General features: G+C 44.4%; 1 protein-coding gene across 4 annotated transcripts in view; it reads left to right on the plus strand.

Moving 5' to 3' along the window:
* Positions 1-2700: 2700 nt before the first annotated feature.
* The window catches only part of efr3a (EFR3 homolog A (S. cerevisiae)), a 158354-nt gene continuing 134512 nt past the window's right edge, over positions 2701-26542 (plus strand). Inside the window, exons 1-2 of one of the 4 annotated variants that reach the window (XM_075482695.1) lie at positions 2701-2814; positions 3085-3190. In XM_075482695.1, the coding sequence (XP_075338810.1) occupies positions 3181-3190 (10 nt within the window). In that variant the 5' untranslated portion in view covers positions 2701-2814; positions 3085-3180. Of the gene's footprint in view, positions 2815-3084; positions 3191-16003; positions 16024-24244; positions 24557-26542 lie in introns of those variants that run through there. The other 3 variants (XM_075482696.1, XM_075482693.1, XM_075482692.1) reach the window with 3 other exon arrangements.

Below are 26542 nucleotides of genomic sequence, written 5' to 3' on the forward strand. Positions count from 1 at the left end.
ATTTTTTCTCCTGGTTCGGTTGAAACACGCCCCATACTCAAATCTCTATTGAGCGGTATCAGACTCACATTCTGACTAGAATTTTGAGTATGACGTAGTCAGGCTATGGTCCTTTGGCACAGCTCAGCCTTTTCTCCCTGTTTCCCTTCCTTAAGAACGGCTTCCTGACAGCCACCCTTCCATGGAGCCCATTTCTGATGAGGCTTGGGCCAACAGCAGATGGATCAGCTGAAGGTCCAGATGCATCTCTCAGCTCCTGTGTCAGGTCTTTGCTGGATTTTTTCCTCTTTCTTAAGGACATCACTTTCAGATCCTGTTCATCTGCTGTAGATAGTTCTTTAGGCCTGACACTTCTTCTTTTGTCCTCCACTTGTCCAGTTTCCTCAAATGTTTTAAGGACACACTGCACACCATGCTGAGATATGCCAAGTTTTCAGCTAACAGCTCTTTGGGAATCACCTTGTTGCTGCAGAAATCCTGTTTTCTGTCTGTCACACTGTGTTATCTTTGCTGTTTTTCACAGATGTAGCTAAAGAAATGGGAACAAATGATGTGTCTCTGTGACAGGCTGCTGGGAACAAAGTGCCTAAAGATCCAGTTTAAAATAGCTTCTTTGCTAAGTTGGACACAACACTGGTTCATCCCTTGAGTTAGGAGCCTTTTTCCTGCCTGAATGATTCAGAAGCACATTGTGATGTGAGAATGTGATGGTGCCTCAATCATTTAAAGACACAGGATACCCTAAGATAGTCTGATTAAGGTTCTTAACTGAGTTAAATGACCTAAAATGAACTATGTGGCAGCCATCAGGGCTGGTTGGATTCTCCAAATGCTGATGAAAGGAGCTTCTTCTGCCATCGTCTTCATTTTTCTTCATCAACACAGTTAAAACAAGCTAATTAAGAATCTAAATTGCTTTTTGTAGTCCGTCTCGTACAGTTAGTTGTGATATATAGTGCATATTCTATCTGAAGATGAGTGAAAAAGAAACACTTTAAGTCTGTCCGCTGGAGAGAAAAGTACTTTAAACTGTAAATGTTTCAGGTTAAAGCCACAAAAAAGACTGTTTGGAGATGATAGAAAACCTTAGGAAAGAAGCAAATATTCACATTTAAGAGCATTTAATGATGAGTTTGGACACTTTGGCACAGAAATAATCAGTACTTGTTACATTTAGACAAATGTTTTAATTAAATATTTAGTGAACCTGATCTTTTTTTTTCTTTTTTAAAGATAAAGAAGCCACTTATTTGACTCTGGCTGTCTGATAAATGTCTGTCTGCTGGGGAGAAAGTACTTTAAACTAAAATGTTACAGGTTAAAGCCACTTTAAAATGCAAAAAGACTGTTTGAAGATGACAGAAAACCAAATGATTTATTTCACCGTCATGAAAAGAAGCAAATATTCACATTTAAGAGCATTTAATGATGAGTTTTGACACTTTGGCACAGAAATAATCACTACTTTTTACATTTGGACAAATGTTGTAATTAGATTTTTAGTGAACCTGATCTTTTCTTTCTTTTTTAAAGATAAAAAAGCCACTTATTTGCCTCTGGCTGTCTGATAAATGTTACATCTCAGGGGTCAGCGGGGTCTTATTTCACTCAACTCTTTGCCTCTTGTGTAATTTAATTTTGTAACATGAAACCTGGAGTTGCAGGTGACACATTGACAGTAATTTTTTGGAGGTAAACATTAAACTTATAGGCATACATAAACTTATAGGCATACATTAAACTTATAGGCATACATTAAACTTATAGGCATACATTAAACTTATAGGCAAACATTAAACTTATAGGCATACATTAAACTTATAGGCAAACATTAAACTTATAGGCATACATTAAACTTATAGGCATACATAAACTTATAGGCATACATTAAACTTATAGGCAAACATTAAACTTATAGGCAAACATTAAACTTATAGGCATACATTAAACTTATAGGCATACATTAAACTTACAGGCATACATTAAACTTACAGGCATACATTAAACTTATAGGCAAACATTAAACTTATAGGCAAACATTAAACTTATAGGCATACATTAAACTTATAGGCATACATTAAACTTATAGTCAAACATTAAACTTATAGGCATACATTAAACTTATAGGCAAACATTAAACTTATAGGCAAACATTAAACTTATAGGCATACATTAAACTTATAGGCATACATTAAACTTATAGGCAAACATTAAACTTATAGGCATACATAAACTTATAGGCAAACTTTAAACTTATAGGCATACATAAACTTATAGGCATACATTAAACTTATAGGCATACATAAACTTATGCATACATTAAACTTATAGGCATACATAAACTTATAGGAATACATAAACTTATAGGCATACATTAACTTACAGGCATACATTAAACTTATAGGCAAACATTAAACTTATAGGCATACATTAACTTACAGGCATACATTAAACTTATAGGCATACATTAAACTTATAGGCAAACATTAAACTTATAGGCATACATTAACTTACAGGCATACATTAAACTTATAGGCATACATTAAACTTATAGGCATACATTAAACTTATAGGCATACATTTTGCCACTGGAGGTGAGGGCGCACCTTGCCGCAGGCGGCTATAATTAGCGGCGTCCCCGGCCGGTTGTCGCCCTTCTCCGGCAGCATATGTTGAACCGGGGCGGGGGGGTGTTTTTTTCTTTTTTGGATCTGCCGCAGCACACACTTCCGTGTTTGTCTGTCACCGTAAAGCAGGAAACAGTGTAGTAATGTGTAGGAGTTAATGCTTCCCCCGCTGCTGTTTGCCCCACAGGTATGTGTCATTAATGTACGTTTTGTCCGTTGACCCTCAGCCGTTAGGGCTGTCCGTTGACCCTCAGCCGTTACAGCCGTTAGGGACGTTAGTCGTTAGCTTCTCGGCTAAATCCTCCCGGACAGGTCGGTGTGTTTTTATTTTTCAGGGTTGTTTGCTTGGTGTCACAGCGGACAGCTTTTAGCCCGTGAATGAAAACTGTCTGCCGCCGTGTTCTCGCGTTAAACCGGCCAGAAACAGGTGATTTTTTTTTTTTTTTGGTGTTTACAGGTGAAGCGGAGCGGCTACATGGAGGCTAACTGACGAGCCGCGGATCGATCTCGCTGCTCGGCACACAGACGGACTGCGGGTACCTTAAGCACCACAATGCCAGCCGGTAAGATGTGCGTGAGCGTGTGACAGTGACGGTGGGTGTGTGCGCGGCCGTCCCGTTGAAATAAACCATATGTTGAATGTATATGTGACGCTTTTAAAGTCACTGATTTTGGGCTAATTATAACAACAGGATTTAAGTTTGAAAAAAAAGTGCTGTGGTGCGTTCAGGATCACAGGTTGAGTGTGGGATTTGAAAGTGTCACTTGTATCGCAATAAGTACTTCGACTAATTCGTGATTTTATTATTAAAACACCAACATATTTAAAAAGCTGATAGCGTTGGATAATCTGATGACCGTTTTTTTTAAATAGTAAAAGTCAAAATAGAGAAAACTTTCGATATTTTATAACCAAAGCAAGGTTTAAAAGCCAAAATTTTACCAATAAAACCCATAAGACAACGCATGCTGTAGTGTCTGATTCTACCTTTTTATATTTAGATCAGTAAAGTGATTGACCGCCTGTTATATATTTTTTTATAAATGTTCATATCAGCGTTTTCTTCTTTGTTAGCTTTAGTAAATCGACTAATTCATGATTTTATTATTAAAACGCCACGATATCAAAAAGTTGATAGCGTTGGATAATCTGATGACCATTTTTTTCAAATGGTAAAACCTGTTTTAAGTCAAAATGGAGATATTTTATAACCAAAACAAGGTTTAAAAGCCAAAATTTTACCAATACTTTACCTATAAGACAACGCATGCTATAGTGTCTGATTCTACCTTTTTATATTTAGATAAATAAAGGGATTGACCGCCTGTTTTTATGTATTTTTTTTAATAACTGTTCATGTCAGTGTTTGCGTCAGCTTTTTCTTCTTTGTTAGCTTTAGGAAATCGGCGTGCATCCTTTTTATATTTAGATAATCTGATGACCGTTTTTTTTTTTTTTTTTTCAAATAGTAAACCCTGTTTTAATTCAAAATGGAGAAAACTTTCGATATTTTATAACCAAAAAAAGGTTTGAAAGCCAAAACTTGAGCTGAAAAACACATATTTTTGACGAGTTTCAAGATTAAAACATTTTTTATAATCAATGTCGTGACTCATAAACCCTACGGTGTCTGAGTGCACAAGATAAACACCGCTGAATGCTTTTGGAGGTAAAAACCAAGGTGGGATTTTGGTATTTATTAGATTTTGGCACATAGCGGGCTTGTTTATTAGCATTCACTTGTTGTGTCTTAGCTTTTTATTCTCTGTTTGACGCTAATTTCTGTTTTTGTGGCTCAGGTGATGGAGCTAATCCGAGGGTTGCTGGTTTTGATCTATAGCGACCAGTCACAGATGTGCACCTTGGGTTATTTAAGTGAAAAATCTCAGTCGGTTGTTTATTATCAGGAGCTAACTGGACATGAAGGTCCCTTAATAGCTTGGTTTTTCTGCCCCCCAGCATGAGAGTTTCCTCCTTTTTTAATATTTTATAGACTTCTGTCAGAAACCGAAGACGTACAGCCTGGTGTTTTGGAAAAGCTCGGCTCAACTGTGGTTCGTGTCAGTGAAAGTGTGACGTTATTTAATCAGCTTTATATTTCCTCTCTGATGCTTAGCAGCATCAAAGCCTGAGCGGCCGCTACGCAATTTTGTTCCCACGAATTGGGCGCTACTAAAGCTAGCCGCAGTGAGCAACGCACTTCCGGTTATTTTCACAAAATAAAATACCCGTTGCCTTTTATCATAGGGAAAGCCATTACCATACAATTGGTGCTTTTGTTTTGAAAACAGGAAGTGAACCTACCCTCGTTGTAGCTAGCTTGAAACTGCCGTTTTGACAGGAAATGACGATCGGCGACGTCACGTTACGTTGCATCTTGGGTAGTTTGAGTATGAGTAGTAACCTCATGATGCATACCCAACATTTCAGAGAATCTAGTATGCATCCGGGAACTTCTCGCTTACTCAAACTCGCATACTTACTCAAAAAGTTAGTATGAGTAGTAGGAGAAGTATGCAGTTTCGAACACAGACATGGTTTTCACATCCAAAAATAATTATTTAAATATATATATATATATATATATTTTTTTCAATAAAGACGTGACCTCCGAGCTTCCCTTTTGTTGAACTTGCTTCGGTCGGGTTGTTTGAAGACGTAACTCGCAGCTTCAGGAGCCACATTTACATAACTGTGCTGAAAAGGCGGCCGAGTGCAGGTCAGAAGCTCCTCCCGCGTCACTTCTGGGGCTTCCTCAATTCGGTGACCTTTGACCTCGCAAATCAGCATAAATCGTGAGAAGTAGAATTGTTTGGGGGGGGGGGGGTTAATGCTCTTTGGTAACATATGTGGAGTTATTCACCACCGTCCCAACCGATGCTACGGCTGCAGGTGCCCGGAGAAGTCATGGGAGAGCTCGCCCTGTGCTGCGTGTTGTTCCCCCTCTCTCTCTGCCCCCTGCTTCCTGTCTCTCTGAACTCTCCTATCCATTAAAGGCACAAAAGCCCCCAAAAATAAATATTTTTTAAAATAAAAATAAATAAAACCTGCGTTAATGCGCGATAAAATATTTATCTGCGTTAAATATTTAACGAGTTAACTCGCAAAGCCCTATACGAAACAAAATCGTACGTATTAAACACGTTTGTTCCGTAGGTGTTTCCCCAAACAGGGCGTGCAATGATCTGTGCTTCATGACTTCTTTAACTCTAACGGCACTAAGTTGTAGATTATGAATCTTCCCATCAGAAAGTCCTCGCTGCGGGGGTTAGACTCGGCCACATCTGCACACATCTGGGGAACCAACAGGCCAAACAACTGGTCCTAAAGCTGAAACATCGATCCACAGAAGCCAGTTTTAACTCCTCCCGTGTGGAGCAACGCGCACGTTAAATCATCGGGTGAGCGTGGCGTCGGCCTTCAGCCCGACACACCCTGGTTTACAGCTCACGGCTGCAGTGTAATGGCTTTCTGGGAGGTGTGTCCCGGCCTCGGTGAGGCTGGATAAACGCTGCGGGGGGGCAGCCACGCTGTTCTCAGGGGAAATCTGACAAATGGGTCGCTTTAAACGGAAGACACCAGAGTGCTTTTTCATCCTCTTTAACTGCGTCAGAGTTCAGCTTCTTTTCTTCTGGAACAAGAAAAGCGTCGAGCCTCGGTTCATACGAAGGAATAAAGTGCGGCTTTATTGTACCGACACAAATTTATAAAGGATTTAACCCTCGATGTTGATCTCTATCCAGGGTTTTCTCTCAGCCTTAGAGGAGGTTTCCTGTTCTGATAATTGTTCTGGTGGTTTACTACCTGAAATGGGCCTTTCTTATCCTTTCTTTATACTTCATACTTAAACAGAGTTTCCAATTGAGCAATGCGGGTAATTAAAAAGTGGCATAAAAAGGCTGCAGGCTGCAGGCGTGACAGCATCAGAATTAGAAATTCGTGAGCACCTTTACAAACAGACGGTTGTTCTGCTCGCTCTGAAGAGACGGCAGTTTCACTCCAGGGGGCTTAAAAGGCAGCAGAATCCCAATAAAGTCTCTTTCTGGGCCAAAAAACCGGCAGAATCGTGCATCATGTCGGTGAAACTGTGACGTCTGTGACCTGCGGCTGGTTTGCATGACGTGATGCAACTAAAACATGTTCAGAAACGCTGAGCTTTGCTTTGGATTCGATTGGAATTGGCTTGAACTGGACTGAATCTTTGAAGAGTTTTGATGACATTTGTATTGGTAAAAACTTTCTGCCACTTTGTGAGATAAAAAGCTGCTGCTTAAATGTTCTTATTTTTGTAAAATCTCACATTTTAAGGTTCTGACTTTTGGTGGAAAATGTTCCTCTGTGGCTCAGACTCATTTCATTTCCTTTACCCGTGCACTGGGAATCAAAGTCGAAGGCCTTTCAGCATCTTTTATAGATGCGAAAGCCCAAACGATGAAGAATGTGACGGAACTATAAGCAGTTATTTGAGCTCGGGGTTGAGTTGTTGTGGCGCTGAATAGTTGGCGGACACTTCCTGTGAAAAATGAGACACTTCAGTGAAAAATCCAGGATTTTTCAGGCTTTTTTATCTCTGAGCAGCACAGAAAGCAGCCTTGGGAACGTCGTTCTCTCCTGGAGTTCTGTGTGGCAGGAGGTTTCTTTCTCTTTGAGAAATGTCCCCACTATCTGTGGCAGTGTTATGATTATGGCTGGGCAACGATTAAAATGTTTAATCTAATTAATCACTTGATTTCCCTGATTAATCACGATTAATTGCATTTGTATGCAAAATCCAAAAGTAGTGTGTAGCTTTTAGCATTTAGCTTTATTTTAAATGTGCTGCCATATGAATGAAAGTGCCATAACATTTGTTGTGCAAACACACTTTTAACATCAGCATCTTTCTGTAGTTTTTATGTAGAAGCCTCGCTCCACTGTCTGTTTCCTTGAATGACTTGCTGCTATCAGTTGTGTGTTTTGCCTTTAAGTGATATTTTAGACTGGAACTACTACGCTGAGAAGACAATTCAACGTGGCAGTGTTTACAGATGACTTTGGTTCTGTCGACTCCGCCGTCTGGAAGAACTTTAAAATGAAAATGGCCGAGTAAAAGTTCCGTACCCTTCTCCATGTTTGGTGGATCCGCCGATTACTTTCTTTTCCTGTTCCACAGCAGACAGCAGCAGACTTTTACAAAATAAAAGCCTGTGCGCATCAGACTTTTACAATAATAAAATATATAATAAAACAGGGGTGGTCTGTGGCGTAGTGGGTTGAGCAGGCACTTGTTCGAAGCGCCCAGTAACGCCAACGAAGGTGGAGAGCTGGCCTGGGTCGCTTCTTCCAGTTAATTTTGGGAACGTGCAAAAAGGTCCAGCATTCAGGATTGCGGGGCAGTCTTTATGATTTGTGATGCAGACAGAAGCTGGTAGACTGGCATCTTCATCAATTGAAAGGTCTTGCATCTGTGGCATGATGAGTTCCCATTCGTGGCAGCAGTAGCTCTCCACCTCCGTTGGCATTACTGGGCGCTTCAAACAAGTGCACCACCATTTGTGGGTCACCCTGTGTCTCACAGCTGCAGCTGTGGCTCCAACTTCAGCTGGGACCACTTCTCTGTCCCTCCTCTCTCTCTCTGCCCGTTCTAACTCCATCTGGTGAAGTTCGGCATCTGTATATTCTGGTTCATAAAGATATCCCTTTAGCTCTGTGGTAAAAGGGATGTCTTCATCATCGGTGTCGTAGTCAGACATGATTACGTTAACTTTCCGAGCAGTAAACACCGAGAAACAGGCGCAGCTGTCGGCAGGCGGCAGCGCGCATTGATGCTGCAACCTAGTGCCAAGCGATTGTGAGGTGTAACTTTTTCGGAAGATACGATTTTGTGATGCAAATGTATTACTCTTTTGAATGCATATTCTTTTCAGAAGCAAAACGCTTTATTTGTGAAACCCCAACCAACTAGCCGCACTAGCTTCATCAACACCAAAACGAGGCTGGAACTCTGCTCACAGGACGCAGCGGGGGGTAAGAAGATGTTCATAAATAATATTACTAGTATGGGATGTCGTACAGCTTCATGTCAAAAGAGGCGAACTATCCCTTTAATGCGCGCTAAAATATGTATCGGCGTTAAATAATTAACAAGTTAACGAGATAATAACGAGTTAACTCGCCCAGCCCTAGTTATGATGCTTAAAAGTCTGAAACATCGTTAACTCATCCTCCGTCCTGGCTTCAGAGCCTTTAATCTCAGACTCGTGCCCGGTGGAGCGTTGCACCAATAAAGGAATGATACCCGGCCTCGGATCGCCTCTGTGTGTGCGCCGGCGCGTCTGTTTCTATTTTGGGAACGCGGGACTTTGCGTGCCCTCTTCTTCCCTCTCCTCCAGCGGCTGCTCTGGCAGGTATCAGCTGCCGCTCGCTGAACGTTTCACTCCTTAAATCCCACTCGGCCGCGGAGACGCGTCGGATGATGAATGAGAATCTGGAGCCCAGAATCCCTCCCTGTGAACAGGCTCATTATGCTCCGGAGTTTCAGACTGCTGATGCGTCTGGATGCTGTCGCTTTGCTGCAGTCGGAGGAGGCTGCGTCCCTGCAGGCCTCCCGTCTGCCCTGTAATTACTCCCAGTGGTAAAGCGCTGATTCCATTAGCGGTAATGTGACGCCTTCAGCATCGATCCCCGGCGGGCTAAAGAGGGCCGAACGTTTGAGTTTGTTTGAATATGTTGATGATGCGGACGGGTGCACAGCAGACCAGCAGATGGATGTTTTCTGTCTTTATTTTCCCTTTTTCCAGCCGTCAGGAGAGCCGGGAACCAATCGGTTTTGAGCACCAGGTGTCAGCTGCTCTGTTAAGCCTCTAGCATGGTTGCCGCGTTCCGGACTCGGTCTTTAGTTTCTAGAGACAGTGACTCATTCAGGAACATGGCTTTATTTGAACATAGATTTGATTAAAAAAGGGTCATTTGTCCAGCCGACTCTCACCTGATCCACCTTAAAGGCTACTTTCCACTTCCGTCACACTTCCTGTGTTGCAGCTACGTGAAGGTTACTGCTACTCTACAACGAAGAAAACAGGAAGCAGGAACACTGTCATCCATGATGCTGCTGCAGTATCTGGAAGATGAAATGCTTTGTGTGTTTCTGTGTTTCACGAAGTTCGTGAGTAAGATAATTCTGCCAATAGAGGTGAAGGTCTGAAGCCCCCGGCATCCCCACTTGGAGTCTCTGCCCTCTTCTTTCCTTCACGTATCTGTCCCGTAGCTTCTTCCACACATTCTTACAGAACTCTCCCTCTTTCCCCAAAGTTCTGCCCATCTCTGTCCTTGAGGTTTGGGAGTTTACGTTGCTCCCTGTGCTGTTTCCCTGCAGTTTCGTACAGCTGCCTGTACAAACGCACCTCCTGACTGAGCCTGGTCTCTGATTGGTCCATCCGGTTTGTCGTTCTCGGTGCAGCCAAGTTACAGAAAGTCTTTCCAAGGCAAAGCGCCAGGCCTGAAACGTCATTTTGACGTCACGGGTCGGCTGCAACGCGTCAACTGTAAATTTGTCTTTCTCATCTAATTTCACCTGAACTGAGAATCAAATTCTGTTGACCAACAGTTTGAAATAAACACCGTAGTTTGGGTCGAGCTTCTGACACCTTTGCCGTCGCTCTGGAAGCTCCGGATGAGAACCTCTTTACGGTTCTGATTCGGTTCTGGTAATTCAATTCTATTCAAAGTTTATTTATATAGCAGGAAGTTCAAACAACTTCAGCTGACCAAAGTGCTTCACAACAGCAACTGCATCACATATATTAAGAGGGTCATCAATAAAATAGCAATAAGACTAACTTCATCACAGATAAAAATAGAATTTGAGATAAAAAAAATAACAATAAAAATAGCAAGCCAAGGTAAACTCCATTTCAGCTGGTGGAAGGCCAGGGAAAAGAGATGTTTTCAGTCTGGATTTGAACGGAGCTAAAAGACAACGGGTAATCTTTGCCCCCTCGACTCGATGGCCGAACAGTCGGAAGGTTTTGTTGCGTGCGCTAAAGTCGAACGAGCAGGTGAAGGCGACTGCTGCTCAGTGGGAATGCGTTCGTGTGCGTGGGACAGATCAAAGCAGCTTAAGTGGTGGAGTCGTACCGACGACCCGCGCTGAGTCGGCAGCATTAAGAGCCGTTATTTATAACTGAAGCTGGTTTTCTGTTTGTGTGTGTGGGCTCCGTTTCCCGGCTCTCACTCCTGGGTCTGCTGAGGTCTAGAGGCTCTCATTATCCTAAAGTGTTAACCACCTCAATTAAGTCATTATGTAGGACAAACCCGCCGCCGCCGCTGCTGCCGTCACTCTGCTGCTGCTGCTGCTCTCACAGGCTGAGTGAGCAGCCGGGTAAGCAGATATAGATATGTGGATTTATGGAAGCCCCCCCCCTGCTGAGAGGGATACTTTACTGTTCTGGTGCCGAGACCCTCGTGTACTTCCGGTCCTAAAGAACCGTGTAACCCGCAGCCGAAGCAACGCCGTCTGAAACACGACAGACGGACGCCTGACGACTGAAATCAGGTTGTCGTGACAGCATGAAAACCAGTGGAGATGCAAATGATAAAAACAAGAAACGATGGGAATGATATAAACTAGGGCTGGGCAACGATTAAAATGTTTAATCTAATTAATCACATGATTTCCCTGATTAATCACGATTAATCGCATTTGTACGCAAAATCCAAAAATGAATTCAAAAGTAGTGTATAGCTTTTAGCATTTAGTTTTATTTTAAATGTGCTGCCATATGAATGAAAGTGCCATAACATTTGTTGTGCAAACACACTTTTAACATCAGCATCTTTCTGTAGTTTTTATGTAGAAGCCTCGCTCCACTGTCTGTTTCCTTGAATGACTTGCTGGTATCAGTTGTGTGTTTTGCCTTTAAGTGATATTTTAGACTGGAACTACTACGCTGAGAAGACAATTCAACTTGGCTGTAAATGCAGGAGGTTTTAAAAAAATTTGAAATACATGTTTTTATGTTGAAACGAGTAAAACAGGAAGTAGCGCCGGTTAGCTCCGTGAGCTTCACAATTTAAAATGAAAATGGCCGAGTAAAAGTTCTGTACCCGTCTCCATGTTTGGTGGATCCACAGCAGAAAGCAACAGACTTTTACAATAATAAAACCTGCGTTAATGCACGATAAAATATTTATCGGCGTTAAATAATTAACAGGTTAACTCGTTATTATCGCGTTAACTCGCCCAGCCCTAATATAAAGTAAGTTGAATTAAATGTCGAAGCCAGAGTACGACGCAGTCAGTTGGGCCTCGAGTTTCCATTTTCAAATCTTACTTGGTGATCTTACTATCTTACTTATCTTACTTCAAATCTTAAACGGCAGGGAGACGTGGGTCACGGTTCTCAAATGGAAACGGAGCGCTGCTCCTCCACAGTTAAAGGAGTCGGCTGAGGCGGTTCATCTGGTTAGGGTGCCTCCTGGTCGCCTCCCTTCGGAGGGTTTCCGGGCACGTCCAACTTGGAGGAGACCCCCGGGGCAGAACCAGGCCTCACTGGGGGGGTTAAGGCCTCAGTATGCTTCTCCGTCCTTTCGAACAGGGTGCTTGCGCAAGTCTCGAAAGTCTTAATAAGTATGGAATTTTGAAGCACTGTTTTCCAGACCTTGAAAAGTCTTGAATTTTGTGCCTAGTCTGGCACATTTTCGTAACGTCACTGCTGAGGTCTATTGACATGTACTTGTGACTTTCATGTTTTGAAACGTTTTCATCTGTAAAAGCATAATTTACTGTGAATGATGCATTTGTTCATTGAATACTAGCCTATAAAAATTAAATTTTTAATTAAAATTAACATTTTGGGGGAAAGAAAAAGTATCAGTGTTAAAAAAGTCTGGAATTTTAATTTGAAAAAAGAGCAAGCACCCTGTTCGAAGTTCTCCGTCGGGATGTCAGATACCCAAGGCAGTTCACCTCCCGATCAGTTGGCGGCGCTACGTTAGACGACCCAATATGGCGCCGTCTATGGTGAAAGTGGTTGATTGGTTGTTCACCTTCAGGCTCTGTTCCACTCCTCACAGTGAACGATGGCGACCGAGAGAGAAAGACTGTTGTTGGAGTTGGAGCTTGTTGATGTTGAAATGCAAATAATTTTGACCAAATGTTGACCGGCACACAGTAAACTCTTTCAAAAATGGCGGCGTTGTTGTTCTGAGAGGAAGGAGCTAAACCGGGAAAGTGATTCTGGAAATGATGTTGTTAGTCGACCAATCACAACCCTTGTTCTACAATCAGCAAGTCAAATATACAAGAAACGCAATGTTATGATCATACCAGCACTTTGACAGCAACTTCAAACCCACGACTGGACAAAATAATCCCACATTTGGAGGCTTCTGGAGTTGATTTATATTGATGTTTTACGTATATCGTCTCCATTTTCTCTGAGCTTCGCACAGTCTGACCTTGGGGTGACCTTGCTTGGACGTGCACTGCTGGGAGGACTGACAGCTGCCCTGAATGTTTTCCACTTTTGACTAATCTCTCTCTCTCTCTGTAGCATGATGTAAACGGCCTTCTAACCCTCCCCAGACCGATGGGCAGCAACAGCTGCTCCCCTCAGATCATTGCTGATGTCTTTCCGTTTCTTTCTTTTTGTCCAATAAGTCACAGTGTGATATGTCAGGTGTGTATACTCCGAAGGCAGATTTGCAGAATCGATCACATTTTAATCTCATTTGGTTGACTTTCTGTTGCCTGTCGATGCCTTAAACTGCATCTAAGACCCCCGTTTAAGACCTTCTGATGTAAATTTAGTGACTTATGGGACTTAAGATGGACTCGCCTTTACCTTCTGGTGTCATAAAGTTGAAAAGATGGTGGATTTGACCACATGAAATCAACAGACTGTACTGCAACTCTAAGGCATATTTTGTCAGGTTGTAAGGTTAGTCTGTCACAAGGCCCGTATACATGGCGACATGACCAAGTATTAAGAAGCTTAGCTGCAGGTATTGAAGATAAACGAAGGCAGGTGAACTTAGTAGGGTCTAAGCTGAAGATAATAGCAACTATAATTCAGTTTGTTCAAGAGGGGGAGAAAGTTAAAAAGACAATAAGGATGCTTGTGATTGGGAGACGCAGGTAGATTTAGGAAATAAGCTTGTTGTTCCCCAGGAGATAGCCTCTACAAATCTAAGGCCTGATATAGTTTTGTGGTCTAGGAGTAGAATGAGAGTCTATTTCATCGAGCTGACTGTTCCTTGGGAGGAATTAGTAGCAGAAGCATATGAAAGGAAAAAGATTAGGTATGTGGAGTTGGAGGCAGAAGCAGAGCAGCGAGGATGGAAGGTTAGAATCTGTCCAGTGGAAGTAGGATGTAGAGGATTTGTTGCAAAGTCTGTTGTCTCATTGTTGAGGGAGCTGGGTGTAAGTGGACAGAGTGTGAGGAAAATAGTGAAGGAAGTGTCAGATGAGGCAGTAAAGTCCAGTCAGTGGATTTGGATTAGAAGAAGCAATAGCAGCTGGGGGCCCAGCAGGGGGAGCACTTAGGGTAAACAGACTCTTGGAAGAAGCAAAGAAGAAGTTCAAGATATTTAAGTGGAGAATGTGGCCCATGTGAGCCTTTTGAAACCAGGCGGCCATTTTGAGTGAGTTGTATGGCCTTGTTTTTGCTGGCATTTTTAGTGACTGTTGGACTGTTTAGGTGAGTTTGTCTGCTGAATCTGCTAGTGTGTCTTGTCCTGCCTCCACCTCTGGCACCCTCTATACTTTCATTACCCCCTACCCGAACCAGAGTTTGTATCCCCACCCCGCTGTGACTGGTGGGCAATTGGTGAGAGGCTGGGGTAGATTATGGTTATGGAAAAAAAAAAAAAAGATGGTTGTTGTGGTGTGAGGAGCAGTGATGGCTGGGCTGGACTCTGGTACGCCAGTGATCACCGGCTGTGTTCGAAACCGCATACTTCTCCTACTACTCCTACTAACTTTTTGAGTAAGTAAGCGAGTTTGAGTAAGCGAGAAGTTCCCGGATGCATACTAGATTCTCCGAAATGTTGGGTATGCATCATGAGGTTACTACTCATACTCAAACTACCCAAGATGCAACGTAATGTGACGTCGCCGATCGTCATTTCCTGTCAAAACGGCAGTTTCAAGCTAGCTACAACGAGGGTAGGTTCACTTCCTGTTTTCAAAACAAAAGCACCAATTGTATGGTAATGGCTTTCCCTATGATAAAAGGCAACGGGTATTTTATTTTGTGAAAATTACCGGAAGTGCGTTGCTCACTGCGGCTAGCTTTAGTAGCGCCGAATTCGTGGGAACAAAATGGTAAACAGCCGGTATTTTTTCAGGTTTTCAACACGTTGGGGATCTAAACGACTACTTTCTCTCCTGAAAATGTTTCAAATGTTGCTAAAGTTTACAGAGTTTAGAGCTTAAGGGAAATCAGCTTCAGGCCGGCTGATTTCGGCTCGGGCAGGAGCGAAATGCATTGTGGGTAAACGCTCTGCCTACTGTCTGATCGATTAAGTATGCGGTTTTGAACACAGCCACTGTCTAGCCTCCTGGAGGTGTCGTGGGCCCAACTAGACGAAACACTGATGAAAGGAGGTTCCCACCTGATGACCCCAATCACATGTTGGTCAGCACTGCTCACTGATCTATATTATAGAGATTATAGGGAATTATTCACTTTCTTTAGCACAAGTTTCTTGTGTTTACCTTAAATAAATCTGGTGTCATAAAGATGATGCATTACACCACATGAAATCAACAGACTGCTTCTTGATTCTGATGCATCCAAGTCCTAAAAGGAAACAAATCACCACCTGTAATCAGGAACATGGCTTTATTTAAACATAGATTTGATTTAAAAAAAGGGTAATATGTCCAGCCGACTCATCTGCTCCACCTTAAAGGCTACTTCCGTCACACTTCCTGTGTTGCAGCTGCCTCACAGTCGGCCTGAAAGTGGTTTAATTGGATGTGTGCCACCTGCAGCAAAAAAAGGCTTTTTGTTGGTTCAGATCTTCAAAGTTAAATCCGATCGGAAACCCGTCGCCCAGCATGCACCTGTGTCCCAGGTGGAACGCCGGTGTTTGCAATGCAAGTCGGAATCAAAGTCGTATCGGGCGGCGGTGCTGTTTTGATGCATATGCAGAGCTTCCTGGGCTCTTTGGACGCTCCATCCCTCAGTTGTAGGCTGTGATTTGCATTCAGAGTAGAAGACGGTTTGTTCTGCAAAGAAGGATTTCGGCCTGAATATAACTTCAAAGGAGACGCGCCTCCCTCTGTTTCCTCGGCCTGACGCATCTTTGCAGTCGGGGTAAGCTTTTATCTCAGCCGCGTGCTTGTTGTGCTGCTGCTTTTCAGCTCTCTCGGCAGGATTTACCTTTTCTCCCAGTCGGATGTTTGCTCGGGTGAGTTTCAACATCAGACGGGTGTTTTGCGGTCCTGGAACGGGACGACGCTGGCGTGCTAAAGGCTTCGGTACCTGTGTGTTTTCCACTCGGATGGAAGAAACTGCTAAATGCAGATTAGCCTCAGAGTGCCGCTGTGCAACAGAAGAATTACAGAATCAAAGCAGCTGAAATGGAGTGGACGACTTTGATGCGGAAGCATGAAACATTTTGAATTAAATTAAGACTTTGTGGGATAATTTCTTTGAATGTTTCAGATCAAATGGTTTGCAAAGCTTCAGTCAAGCGGGAGCCTTTTTTTAAAGTTAAATGGTTGAAAACGTTTTCTGAACAAAGATGCTGAATGTTGGTGCGTTTCAGGTTAAACCAGAAGAGGTGCTGAGGATGCTTCTGCTTCCTGTCCAATTCTGATTGGTTGGTTGACTTTAAGTTTCTCCCTTTAGGCCTTTTCCCACATGCCGGGACTGGTGGGAGTTTAATGTGCATCGACTTCGTAGCGGCGGGTTTATAACCTGCTGCAGCAGCTGTTTGTAGTTTTATTTCAGTTGTTTATGTCGATCATAAACCTTCTTCAGGGATCAGTGAAGTCCAACAGTCAACTGGGCCACTTCACTGGACCTTATTTAGATTTTTGTGAGATGAGGCTGTGGTTATAAAATCAGGATTTTATAAGAGCAGAGCGACAGTCTGGAAATGGTTCACGTGACCAATGCTTCTTGTGTCACGTAAAGATTTGTTTACCAAAGTCCACAGTTCGTCTTAAATGCAGATGCAGATGTTGCAGAGTGCGGCTGCAGATGTTGCAGAGTGTAGATGTTGCAGAGTGCAGATGCAGATGTTGCAGAGTGTAGAGTGCAGATGCAGATGTTGCAGAGTGTAGATGTTGCAGAGTGTAGATGTTGCAGAGTGTAGATGTTGCAGAGTGTAGATGTTGCAGAGTGTAGATGTTGCAGAGTGTAGATGTTGCAGAGTGTAGATGTTGCAGAGTGTAGATGTTGCAGAGTGCAGCTGCAGATGTTGCAGAGTGCAGAGTGCAGCTGCAGATGTTGCAGAGTGCAGAGTGCAGCTGCAGATGTTGCAGAGTGCAGCTGCAGATGTTGCAGAGTGCAGAGTGCAGCTGCAGATGTTGCAGAGTGCAGCTGCAGATGTTGCAGAGTGCAGAGTGCAGCTGCAGATGTTGCAGAGTGTAGATGTTGCAGAGTGCAGAGTGCAGCTGCAGATGGTGCAGAGTGCAGAGTGCAGCTGCAGATGTTGCAGAGTGCAGAGTGCAGCTGCAGATGTTGCAGAGTGCAGAGTGCAGCTGCAGATGTTGCAGAGTGCAGAGTGCAGCTGCAGATGTTGCAGAGTGCGGCTGCAGATGTTGCAGAGTGCGGCTGCAGATGTTGCAGAGTGCAGAGTGCAGATGTTGCAGAGTGCAGATGTTGCAGAGTGCAGATGTTGCAGAGTGCAGATGTTGCAGAGTGCAGCTGCAGATGTTGCAGAGTGCAGATGTTGCAGAGTGCGGCTGCAGATGTTGCAGAGTGCGGCTGCAGATGTTGCAGAGTGCGGCTGCAGATGTTGCAGAGTGCGGCTGCAGATGTTGCAGAGTGCGGCTGCAGATGTTTCAGAGTGCGGCTGCAGATGTTTCAGAGTGCGGCTGCAGATGTTTCAGAGTGCGGCTGCAGATGTTGCAGAGTGCAGATGTTGCAGAGTGCGGCTGCAGATGTTGCAGAGTGCGGCTGCAGATGTTGCAGAGTGCGGCTGCAGATGTTGCAGAGTGCGGCTGCAGATGTTGCAGAGTGCAGATGTTGCAGAGTGCAGATGTTGCAGAGTGCAGCTGCAGATGTTGCAGAGTGCAGATGTTGCAGAGTGCGGCTGCAGATGTTGCAGAGTGCGGCTGCAGATGTTGCAGAGTGCGGCTGCAGATGTTGCAGAGTGCGGCTGCAGATGTTTCAGAGTGCGGCTGCAGATGTTTCAGAGTGCGGCTGCAGATGTTGCAGAGTGCAGATGTTGCAGAGTGCGTTTGCAGATGTTGCAGAGTGCGGCTGCAGATGTTGCAGAGTGCGGCTGCAGATGTTGCAGAGTGCGGCTGCAGATGTTGCAGAGTGCGGCTGCAGATGTTGCAGAGTGTAGATGTTGCAGAGTGTAGATGTTGCAGAGTGTAGATGTTGCAGAGTGTAGATGTTGCAGAGTGCAGCTGCAGATGTTGCAGAGTGCAGAGTGCAGCTGCAGATGTTGCAGAGTGCAGAGTGCAGCTGCAGATGTTGCAGAGTGCAGCTGCAGATGTTGCAGAGTGCAGAGTGCAGCTGCAGATGTTGCAGAGTGCAGCTGCAGATGTTGCAGAGTGTAGATGTTGCAGAGTGCAGAGTGCAGCTGCAGATGGTGCAGAGTGCAGAGTGCAGCTGCAGATGTTGCAGAGTGCAGAGTGCAGCTGCAGATGTTGCAGAGTGCAGAGTGCAGCTGCAGATGTTGCAGAGTGCGGCTGCAGATGTTGCAGAGTGCGGCTGCAGATGTTGCAGAGTGCGGCTGCAGATGTTGCAGAGTGCAGATGTTGCAGAGTGCAGATGTTGCAGAGTGCAGCTGCAGATGTTGCAGAGTGCAGATGTTGCAGAGTGCGGCTGCAGATGTTGCAGAGTGCGGCTGCAGATGTTGCAGAGTGCGGCTGCAGATGTTGCAGAGTGCGGCTGCAGATGTTGCAGAGTGCAGCTGCAGATGTTGCAGAGTGCGGCTGCAGATGTTTCAGAGTGCGGCTGCAGATGTTGCAGAGTGCAGATGTTGCAGAGTGCGGCTGCAGATGTTGCAGAGTGCGGCTGCAGATGTTGCAGAGTGCAGATGTTGCAGAGTGCGGCTGCAGATGTTGCAGAGTGCGGCTGCAGATGTTGCAGAGTGCGGCTGCAGATGTTGCAGAGTGCGGCTGCAGATGTTGCAGAGTGCGGCTGCAGATGTTTCAGAGTGCGGCTGCAGATGTTTCAGAGTGCGGCTGCAGATGTTTCAGAGTGCGGCTGCAGATGTTTCAGAGTGCGGCTGCAGATGTTTCAGAGTGCGGCTGCAGATGTTGCAGAGTGCGGCTGCAGATGTTGCAGAGTGCGGCTGCAGTGTAACACGTTCCCTCCTATAAAGATGCTACTGCAGCATCCCAGCGGGGGAAGGAGTGTGAAGGCGTTTAAAACGGCGCTGCAGTGTCGTGTTTCCTCAGATTGCAGCAGCTTCACGGCTGAAAATGATCAAAATGATCATTTAAAAAGGAAACTTTGTTGATCAACCGTACGTTAAAGGAAAGTAATTAAGTTATTCATGAGCCTCGGTCCCCTCTGCACATGGAAATGTTCACATTTAGCAGGAGGACTGAAGTGTGAACGCCATCCTGTGAGGAGGCTGCTGACATTTACTCGCCTGAATTTGAGATAAAATTCCCGTCTTTCAGCTTCATGTCAGTCTGACCCGTTCACATTTACTCAGGAAATTGCACAAACTGAAAATCATTTAGCAGGATCAGAGCACTTTGCTGGGGTGCACGCTGCTGCTGGAAGGAGCTGCAGAGCCACCTTCATCTGCTCCTGAATGTCAGGGTCTCACTTTAAGATGCAGCTTTCTGACATGAAGGGAAGTGGAGAGCGTCGGGCTTCAGGTTTCAGAGCGCTGCAGCACCAACACCGCCCACCTCCACCTCTGAGATCTGTCCTTTCTGTCTGAGACGCAGAGGAGGACTGAAGGACTTGAGCTTATCCCAGCCATCATGAAGCAGAAGGCAGAGAGTTCACCCCAAACTGAGGTCATTTTTAGGGGTGTTGCTTTGCTTTGCTGCAGCTGATTCTGTCTTTAAGGACGGAGCTTCCCTTTTGCTCTGATGTTAGTAGTTCTCCAGGCTTCTTGAAGGACATCCCAAAGCTCTTCTTTGGATGTGGGCTGCCTTTTGTTGCGTTCTCTGCCAACATGATCCCACACTGCTTCAGTAATGTTGAGCTCCGGGCTCTGGGGAGGATTCATCCCTCCATCAGACCTGCTGCCACTGATTTTCAGCCCACTTCTTGTGTCCTTTGGCACAGCTCAGCCTTTTCTCCCTGTTTCCCTTCCTTTTTTTTTTTAAACAGATTTTTATTGGTTTTCAACAGAAACACAAAATATACATTTTGCCATCATGTCAGTAACAAAGATAGATTAAAATACAGTAAAATATTGCCATCCATCTATCCTAAGCAGGCAGATCTTCCATTAATGTAGTCCAAGTCACACCAGCTTCCCACAGAGTAAACAGAGATACATCAAGCAGACTTAAAATAATTAAATATGGTCGTATGTAACTGCAAGAAAAGACCCATATAGGTTTATATCAGGTGGGCGTGGCCATTGTAGGGAAGACTGGCCCCTCATCACAAGCTGAGTCAATTCGTCGGGTAGATAGTTGAGCAGAGGAGCCCACATTTCATTAAAGGACCTCTCATTACCCTTCACAACTGCACTAAGTCTTTCATGGGGGAGGACCCGGAACATTTCCCTACACCAAAAGGTGACAGTAGGTGATTTAACATTGATCCAGTTAAAGGGGAACTCCGGGGCATTTGAAGCGTGTTTCCATTGCTAGAGGTTGTCAAATAGTGATAGTAGGACACAGAGAGGTGCGTATCTGCGCTCCCTGTGTGGAGATCGCTCTGTCCGCGCAGCATGTCATGCGAGGCTAATACGTGGTGGCTAAGGGGCAAGCGCTAACCCTTCCACGTAAAACAACAACTTGCACACTGCAGAAACGTCACACCACTTTATAAACCATCCGACAATAAAGTCACAAGCCTTACCATCAAAACCATATGCATGGTTCTCACATTACTGGCATGGGGACGTTACAAAACAACTTTATAAACAGCATGTAACTCACCGGCTGGTTGTAGGCTCGCGCATGTGAAAGCCCAGAAGAGTCGATGGAGAATAATCCCATATACAAAACAATTATATTCTCTAGAAAAACTGCGTTCAAGTATTTAAAACATTACAACAATACATGCCCAGTAATATTCTTGTAATGTTTTAAATACATGAACGCAGTTTTTCTAGAGAATATAAGAGTCAGACTTTGTTTAAACTGTACGACACATTCAGTCGGATTTAATCTTTGTCCTCAAACGGAGCTCGAATGTTGTTCAGCCGTTTTCTGTGTCTCACGCTTTACCTTTTTGACCGGCAAATGGTGCATTTTCAGTCCTCCGTGTGTCCTCGTGCGTTCATTTGTGATTAGATAATTATTCATAAAGCACATTTAAAACAACCAAGGAGAACAAATACGTCTTTAGCTGAGCGTTTTAATAAAAGAAACCATCGTCTTTATTAACTAACCTCAGCTGAAAGCAGTTTATCTGAGGATCTGCACCTAAAGTGAGCACAGAGGAGCTGGTGCCAGCCCATGTAAAGCTTTAAAAAAACACACAAAAGATTTTTAAAAAAATCAATTCTGAATGAAATCGGGAGCTGGTGGGGCAATACTTTGTTTTTAGGGTATTAATTAGAAGCTGCAGACGCTGTTGAAAGGGACTGGCTGGCTGCACAGGTACAATAATCCATCCTTCAGGTGATTAAAGCTGCTCCAACTCTTCTCAGATCGTTACCTGAATGCATCAGTTTTATTGATGGGTGGTAATAGTTGTTTTATGTGGGAAAACAGCAGCAGTTTTCTGTTATATTTTACTTTTAAACTGTTCTTAATTGGCTGATTTCGACCGTCTCACCCTCTGCTGTGTTTACTGAACTGAGCTCTGGGACAGACGTTGGCTGTGTTCCAAACCGCATACTACTCCTACTACTCCTACTAACTTTCTGAGTTAGTATGCGAGTTTGAGTAAGCAGAAGTTCCCGGATGCATACTAGATTCTCCGAAATGTTGGGTATACATCATGAGGTTACTACTCATACTCAAACTACCCAAGATGCAACGTAACGTGACGTCTATCTATCTATAAAGAGAAACAAATAAAATAATTTAAATTAATTTAAAAACAAGCAACAGTCCAGATAAATTAAAGGATAACGTGCAGATTTCATGCATAGACACATGAGAAAAGAAATGTTGACTTCATTAAAAAACCTCATAAATCAACAGGTTTCAGTCACTAAAAGGAGGTGTGGCCAAAGCATCTTTCCTCTTCCTGCAGTTTTACTGGATCTTCAGTGTCAGATCACCAAATAAATGTCGTCGTTCTTCAGATCGGAACGCAGGAAATGCTCATTTCATACCTTCACATCAAGAGTGTGGAGGCTGTGTTTGTTCTTTCCCGGGTCGTGCATCATCACCTGGTTTGATTTGGAATAAATTCTAGTCTCCGCATGGCTGTGTTCCAAATCGCATACTTATCCTACTACTCATACTAACTTTGAGTTGGTATACGAGTTTAAGTAAGCGAGAAGTTCCCGGATGCATACAAGATTCTCCTAAATGTTGGGTATGCATCATGAGGTTACTACTCATACTCAAACTACCCAAGATGCAACGTAACGTGACGTCGCTGATCGTCATTTCCTGTCAAAACGGCAGTTTCAAGCTAGCTACAACGAGGGTAGGTTCACTTCCTGTTTTCAAAACAAAAGCACCAATTGTATGGTAATGGCTTTCCGTATGATAAAAGGCAACGGGTATTTTATTTTGTGAAAATAACCGGAAGTGCGTTGCTCACTGCGGCTAGCTTTAGTAGCGCCGAATTCGTGGGAACAAAATTGTAAACAGCCGGTATTTTGTCAGGTTTTCAACACGTTGGGGATCTAAACGACTACTTTCTCGCCTGAAAATGTTTCAAATGTTGCTAAAGTTTACAGAGTTTAGAGCTTAAGAGAAATCAGCTTCAGGCCGGCTGATTTCGGCTCGGGCAGGAGTGAAATGCATTGTGGGTAAACGCTCTGCATGCTGTCTGATCGATGAGCATGTAGTATTCGGTTTCGAACACAGCCCCATGAACGCTGTGGTAAAAAGTTGTGAAATCTGGCACAAGTATTCAGCACAGTGCCAAACACAAACCTAATAATTTTCATGCCCCAACAGTGTGCTCTCTAGCGTCACCAACACGTCAAAGTTCAAAGTGCATTCAGCTACATGACTTTGGACTCCATGGTCCAAATTTCACAAATGAGACATCGTTGGAATCCTTGGATCACAACGAGTCCAACACACCCTATGACGTCATTTTCCGTCTTACTAGGTTTTCCGCCATTTTGAATTTTATCAAAAACCTTCAAAGAGCATTTCAGGTCACACAGATTGTCCGATTTTCACGAGACTTGGCACATAGTATCTTCAGACCAAGCCGCACAAAAGTCATCGTGTGGAATCTTTAATTTCGCTTCCGTTTGCCCGTACCAGCCAATCAAACTTGGTGGCGACGCCGCCAAACAGGAAGTGAGGCCAAATCTCGGCAACCGTTTGATCTTTTAACGTCAAACTTCTAACGCAGACTCATGACCATTCCTTTGAGAGGCCCAAGAAGTTTGGTAACGTTTAGCCTTTAGGGTGCGCTATATGTAGCAAAAATGCATTTTTGCTCATATCTTTGGACCCCTTGGTCCAAATTTCACAAATGAGGCATCGTTGGAATCCCTGGATGCAGACGAGGTTATCGTAACCCATGACATAATTTGTGCCATTTTTGATTTTTATCAAAAACCTTCAAAGAGCATTTAAGGTCACGTGGATTGTCCGATATCCACGAGACTTGGCACATAGTATCTTCAGACCAAGCCGCACAAAAGTCATAGTGTGGAATCTTTCATTTCGCTTCCGTTTGCCTGTACCAGCCAATCAAACTTGTTGGCGACGCCGCCAAACAGGAAGTGAGGCCATATCTCGGCAACCTTTTGATCTTTTAACGTCAAACTTCTAACGCAGGCTCATGACCACTCCTTTGAGAGGCCCAAGAAGTTTGGTGACATTTAGCCTTTAGGGTGCCAAACTTGGTGCATAGACTCATGACGCCTTCCTGAGCAGCCGTAGCCTTGCCTATTGTGCTATGCTGCTAGCCCCCCCCATCGCTGCCTGCAGCTATAGTTTTAAATGAAGTTTCTGAGCGTGCTGCTGTTACTCTGCAGAGATTTTTCTCTTCTTTAGAACCATCTCTGCTGTGTCATCCAGCTAAAAACCAGGGAGAGATTTCTCATGTTTCAGGTCTAAAATTAGTCCTCACTCTCTTTAAAACTGTGTTGGATAACCGGAGGCCCACACACGTTCATCTCAGGTGTCCATCTCAGTAAAGCTGCAGAATTATTCTCCAATCAGGTTGATTTAAAACGTCCTCCCCGGTGCATATATGCGCGTTGGCCCTCAGCTCTGAGGTTAGTCGGCGCCGGCGGGGGCGTTTCGGCCGTTTGGACCGGACAGCAGCAGCTCTCAGCAGAGCTGCTGCTGTCGGCGAGGGCGAAAACACAAACACTGCAAGGTCACTGATGAGTGTCAGTGTGTGAGGGGGGGGGGGAGGCGGCGCCTAGAGAGCGCCGGGGTGGAAACGCAGAGACGCAGGAGTCGAGGTCCACCTGGCCTCTGGATTCGCCTCCAACAAGATGGATTCTGAGAACAACGACTCGGGTAGGGGGCTGCTTTTAATTCGTGTGTGTGCGCATCACAGCCTCGCTCGCCATCCCCTCCTGAGATCGTGTTTGTGTGTGAGACAGTGATGGAGCGAGGAAAGCTAACAGAGTCCCGGTCTGTGTGTGTCGGTACAAGCTATCACATGGCGGCAGCCGTGACTCTGCCCTGCGTGAGAGCAACTGAGGTCGTCCGATCGGCCGTCTGGCTCAGCTCAGCAGACGCACCGCGAGACCAACCGCCGTGATTTATGACGCTGCTTGTTTTCATATGACTAGTTGTTCTGCACTGTCACCTCATCAGCTGCAGTATTTTTTGTTATCATCTTTTTCAAGTTTTTGTCTCCAGTGGCCTTTACATGTCAGACAGGAAAGGGCAGCAAAGGCCCCCGGGCCCCCGGGCCCCCGGGCCCCCGGGCCACCCGGGCCGAGAGTCGAACCGGCCCGGCTGCAGCCTCTGTTCTCGGGTCGCCAGTTGAGCCTTGAAGCGCCCCAGCAGCAGTAATCAGCAGCTGAAGTATCTTTCTCTGAAAGATGTTTATTTTAATTCATTTGCTGTTCAGAACTTAAAAGGGCTGTGAATTTTTAGCTTGGGCTGCAGCAAACGTTTATTCAGGTTATCGAGTATTCCACTGATTAATCTGATAAGAAAAGCTTTTGCAGTAATAACCATTTGAATGGGGAAAAAAAACTCATGTGTCGTAACTTGAACCATTCGTTGGTTTATGTTTCAGAAAGTGCAACAAATTTAAGTATTGAAAAAGTGCATTTTAGTGCCATATTACGAGATTTCTTTAAAGTTCGGAGGAACTTCTGGTGAAATTAGCCACTATTTGTCCAAGCCCGAGCCTCGACTTCCTTCTGTTCTCTGCTAGCTTCCTTCTGTTCTCTGCTAGCTTCCTTCTGTTCTCTGCTAGCTTCCTTCTGTTCTCTGCTAGCTTCCTTCTGTTCTCCGCTAGCTTCCTTCTGTTCTCTGCTAGCTTCCTTCTGTTCTCTGCTAGCTTCCTTCTGTTCTCTGCTAGCTTCCTTCTGTCCTCTGTTCTCTGCTAGCTTTCTTCTGTTTCTTCTTCTCAGCTAACAAGCTGATTGCCATTAAAATGCTAACATTAAATGTTCCCTTGTTTGTTCAGCTCAGTGGACTCGATATGTGAACTGGCTGCTTTCCGCTGAGATGCTGTAGCATTGACGTTGTGCTATCGTGCTAAGCTAACTGGCTTTTACAACGGACAGAAGCGTACAGTATTTTCTCTTTTCTTTTCTTTGAAATGCTCCCAGACTTTAGACTTTCTCCTCTTTTTCTTGATTTTGCTCCTCGTTATTTTCTTCGGATTCATTTGTCAAATCAAGCTGCTACAAACGCAGCTACTTAGCTTGTTGTTTATAGCATAAATGGTTCCAAGAAAAGAGATTACAAAGGTGATGGTTGTGCCAGCGTGACCTTGATTTAAAAAAAAAAAAAAAAAAAAAAAGTTGGATAAAGTCCAGAAGGGACAAACCAAGGACCGGGTCTACAGTGGAGCGATTTTCATATTTTGATGGCAATTAAGTTGGTTGCAATTCGCAGTTTGGGCCACTAGATGTCATTGAATCCTACAAACTGGAACCTTGCTGCTCCAAAATCCCAACACAGAGGGTTAAGATTTGCAACGGCTACACCCAAAGCCTTTCATTTTCTGTCCCCGAGACTCATACGGTGAGTTAAGCTTCCCAGAGAAACGGCGGTACATGTGGAGTTATAGATCTACGAGTCAAAAACCAAAGGAGTGTGCTGTGATCAGAACAAATAAGTCAAGGAAACGCACGTTCAACGATGGCCACATCTCACACGAAGGGTCGGAAACCGACGGGAGCATTAAAAAGACACGTCGGATGCATTTTACCAGATAACTTTTTGACTAATTCTGGTCCACCGCAACCCGCTAAGTCGTCGGATGCCGTCTCCATCTGTTATAGAAGTGGGGAGCAGTGTGGTGTCTGAGCACCGAGG

The sequence above is a fragment of the Odontesthes bonariensis genome, chromosome 14 (assembly GCF_027942865.1).
Source record: "Odontesthes bonariensis isolate fOdoBon6 chromosome 14, fOdoBon6.hap1, whole genome shotgun sequence".
In the NCBI taxonomy this organism is placed as follows: Eukaryota; Metazoa; Chordata; class Actinopteri; order Atheriniformes; family Atherinopsidae; genus Odontesthes; species Odontesthes bonariensis.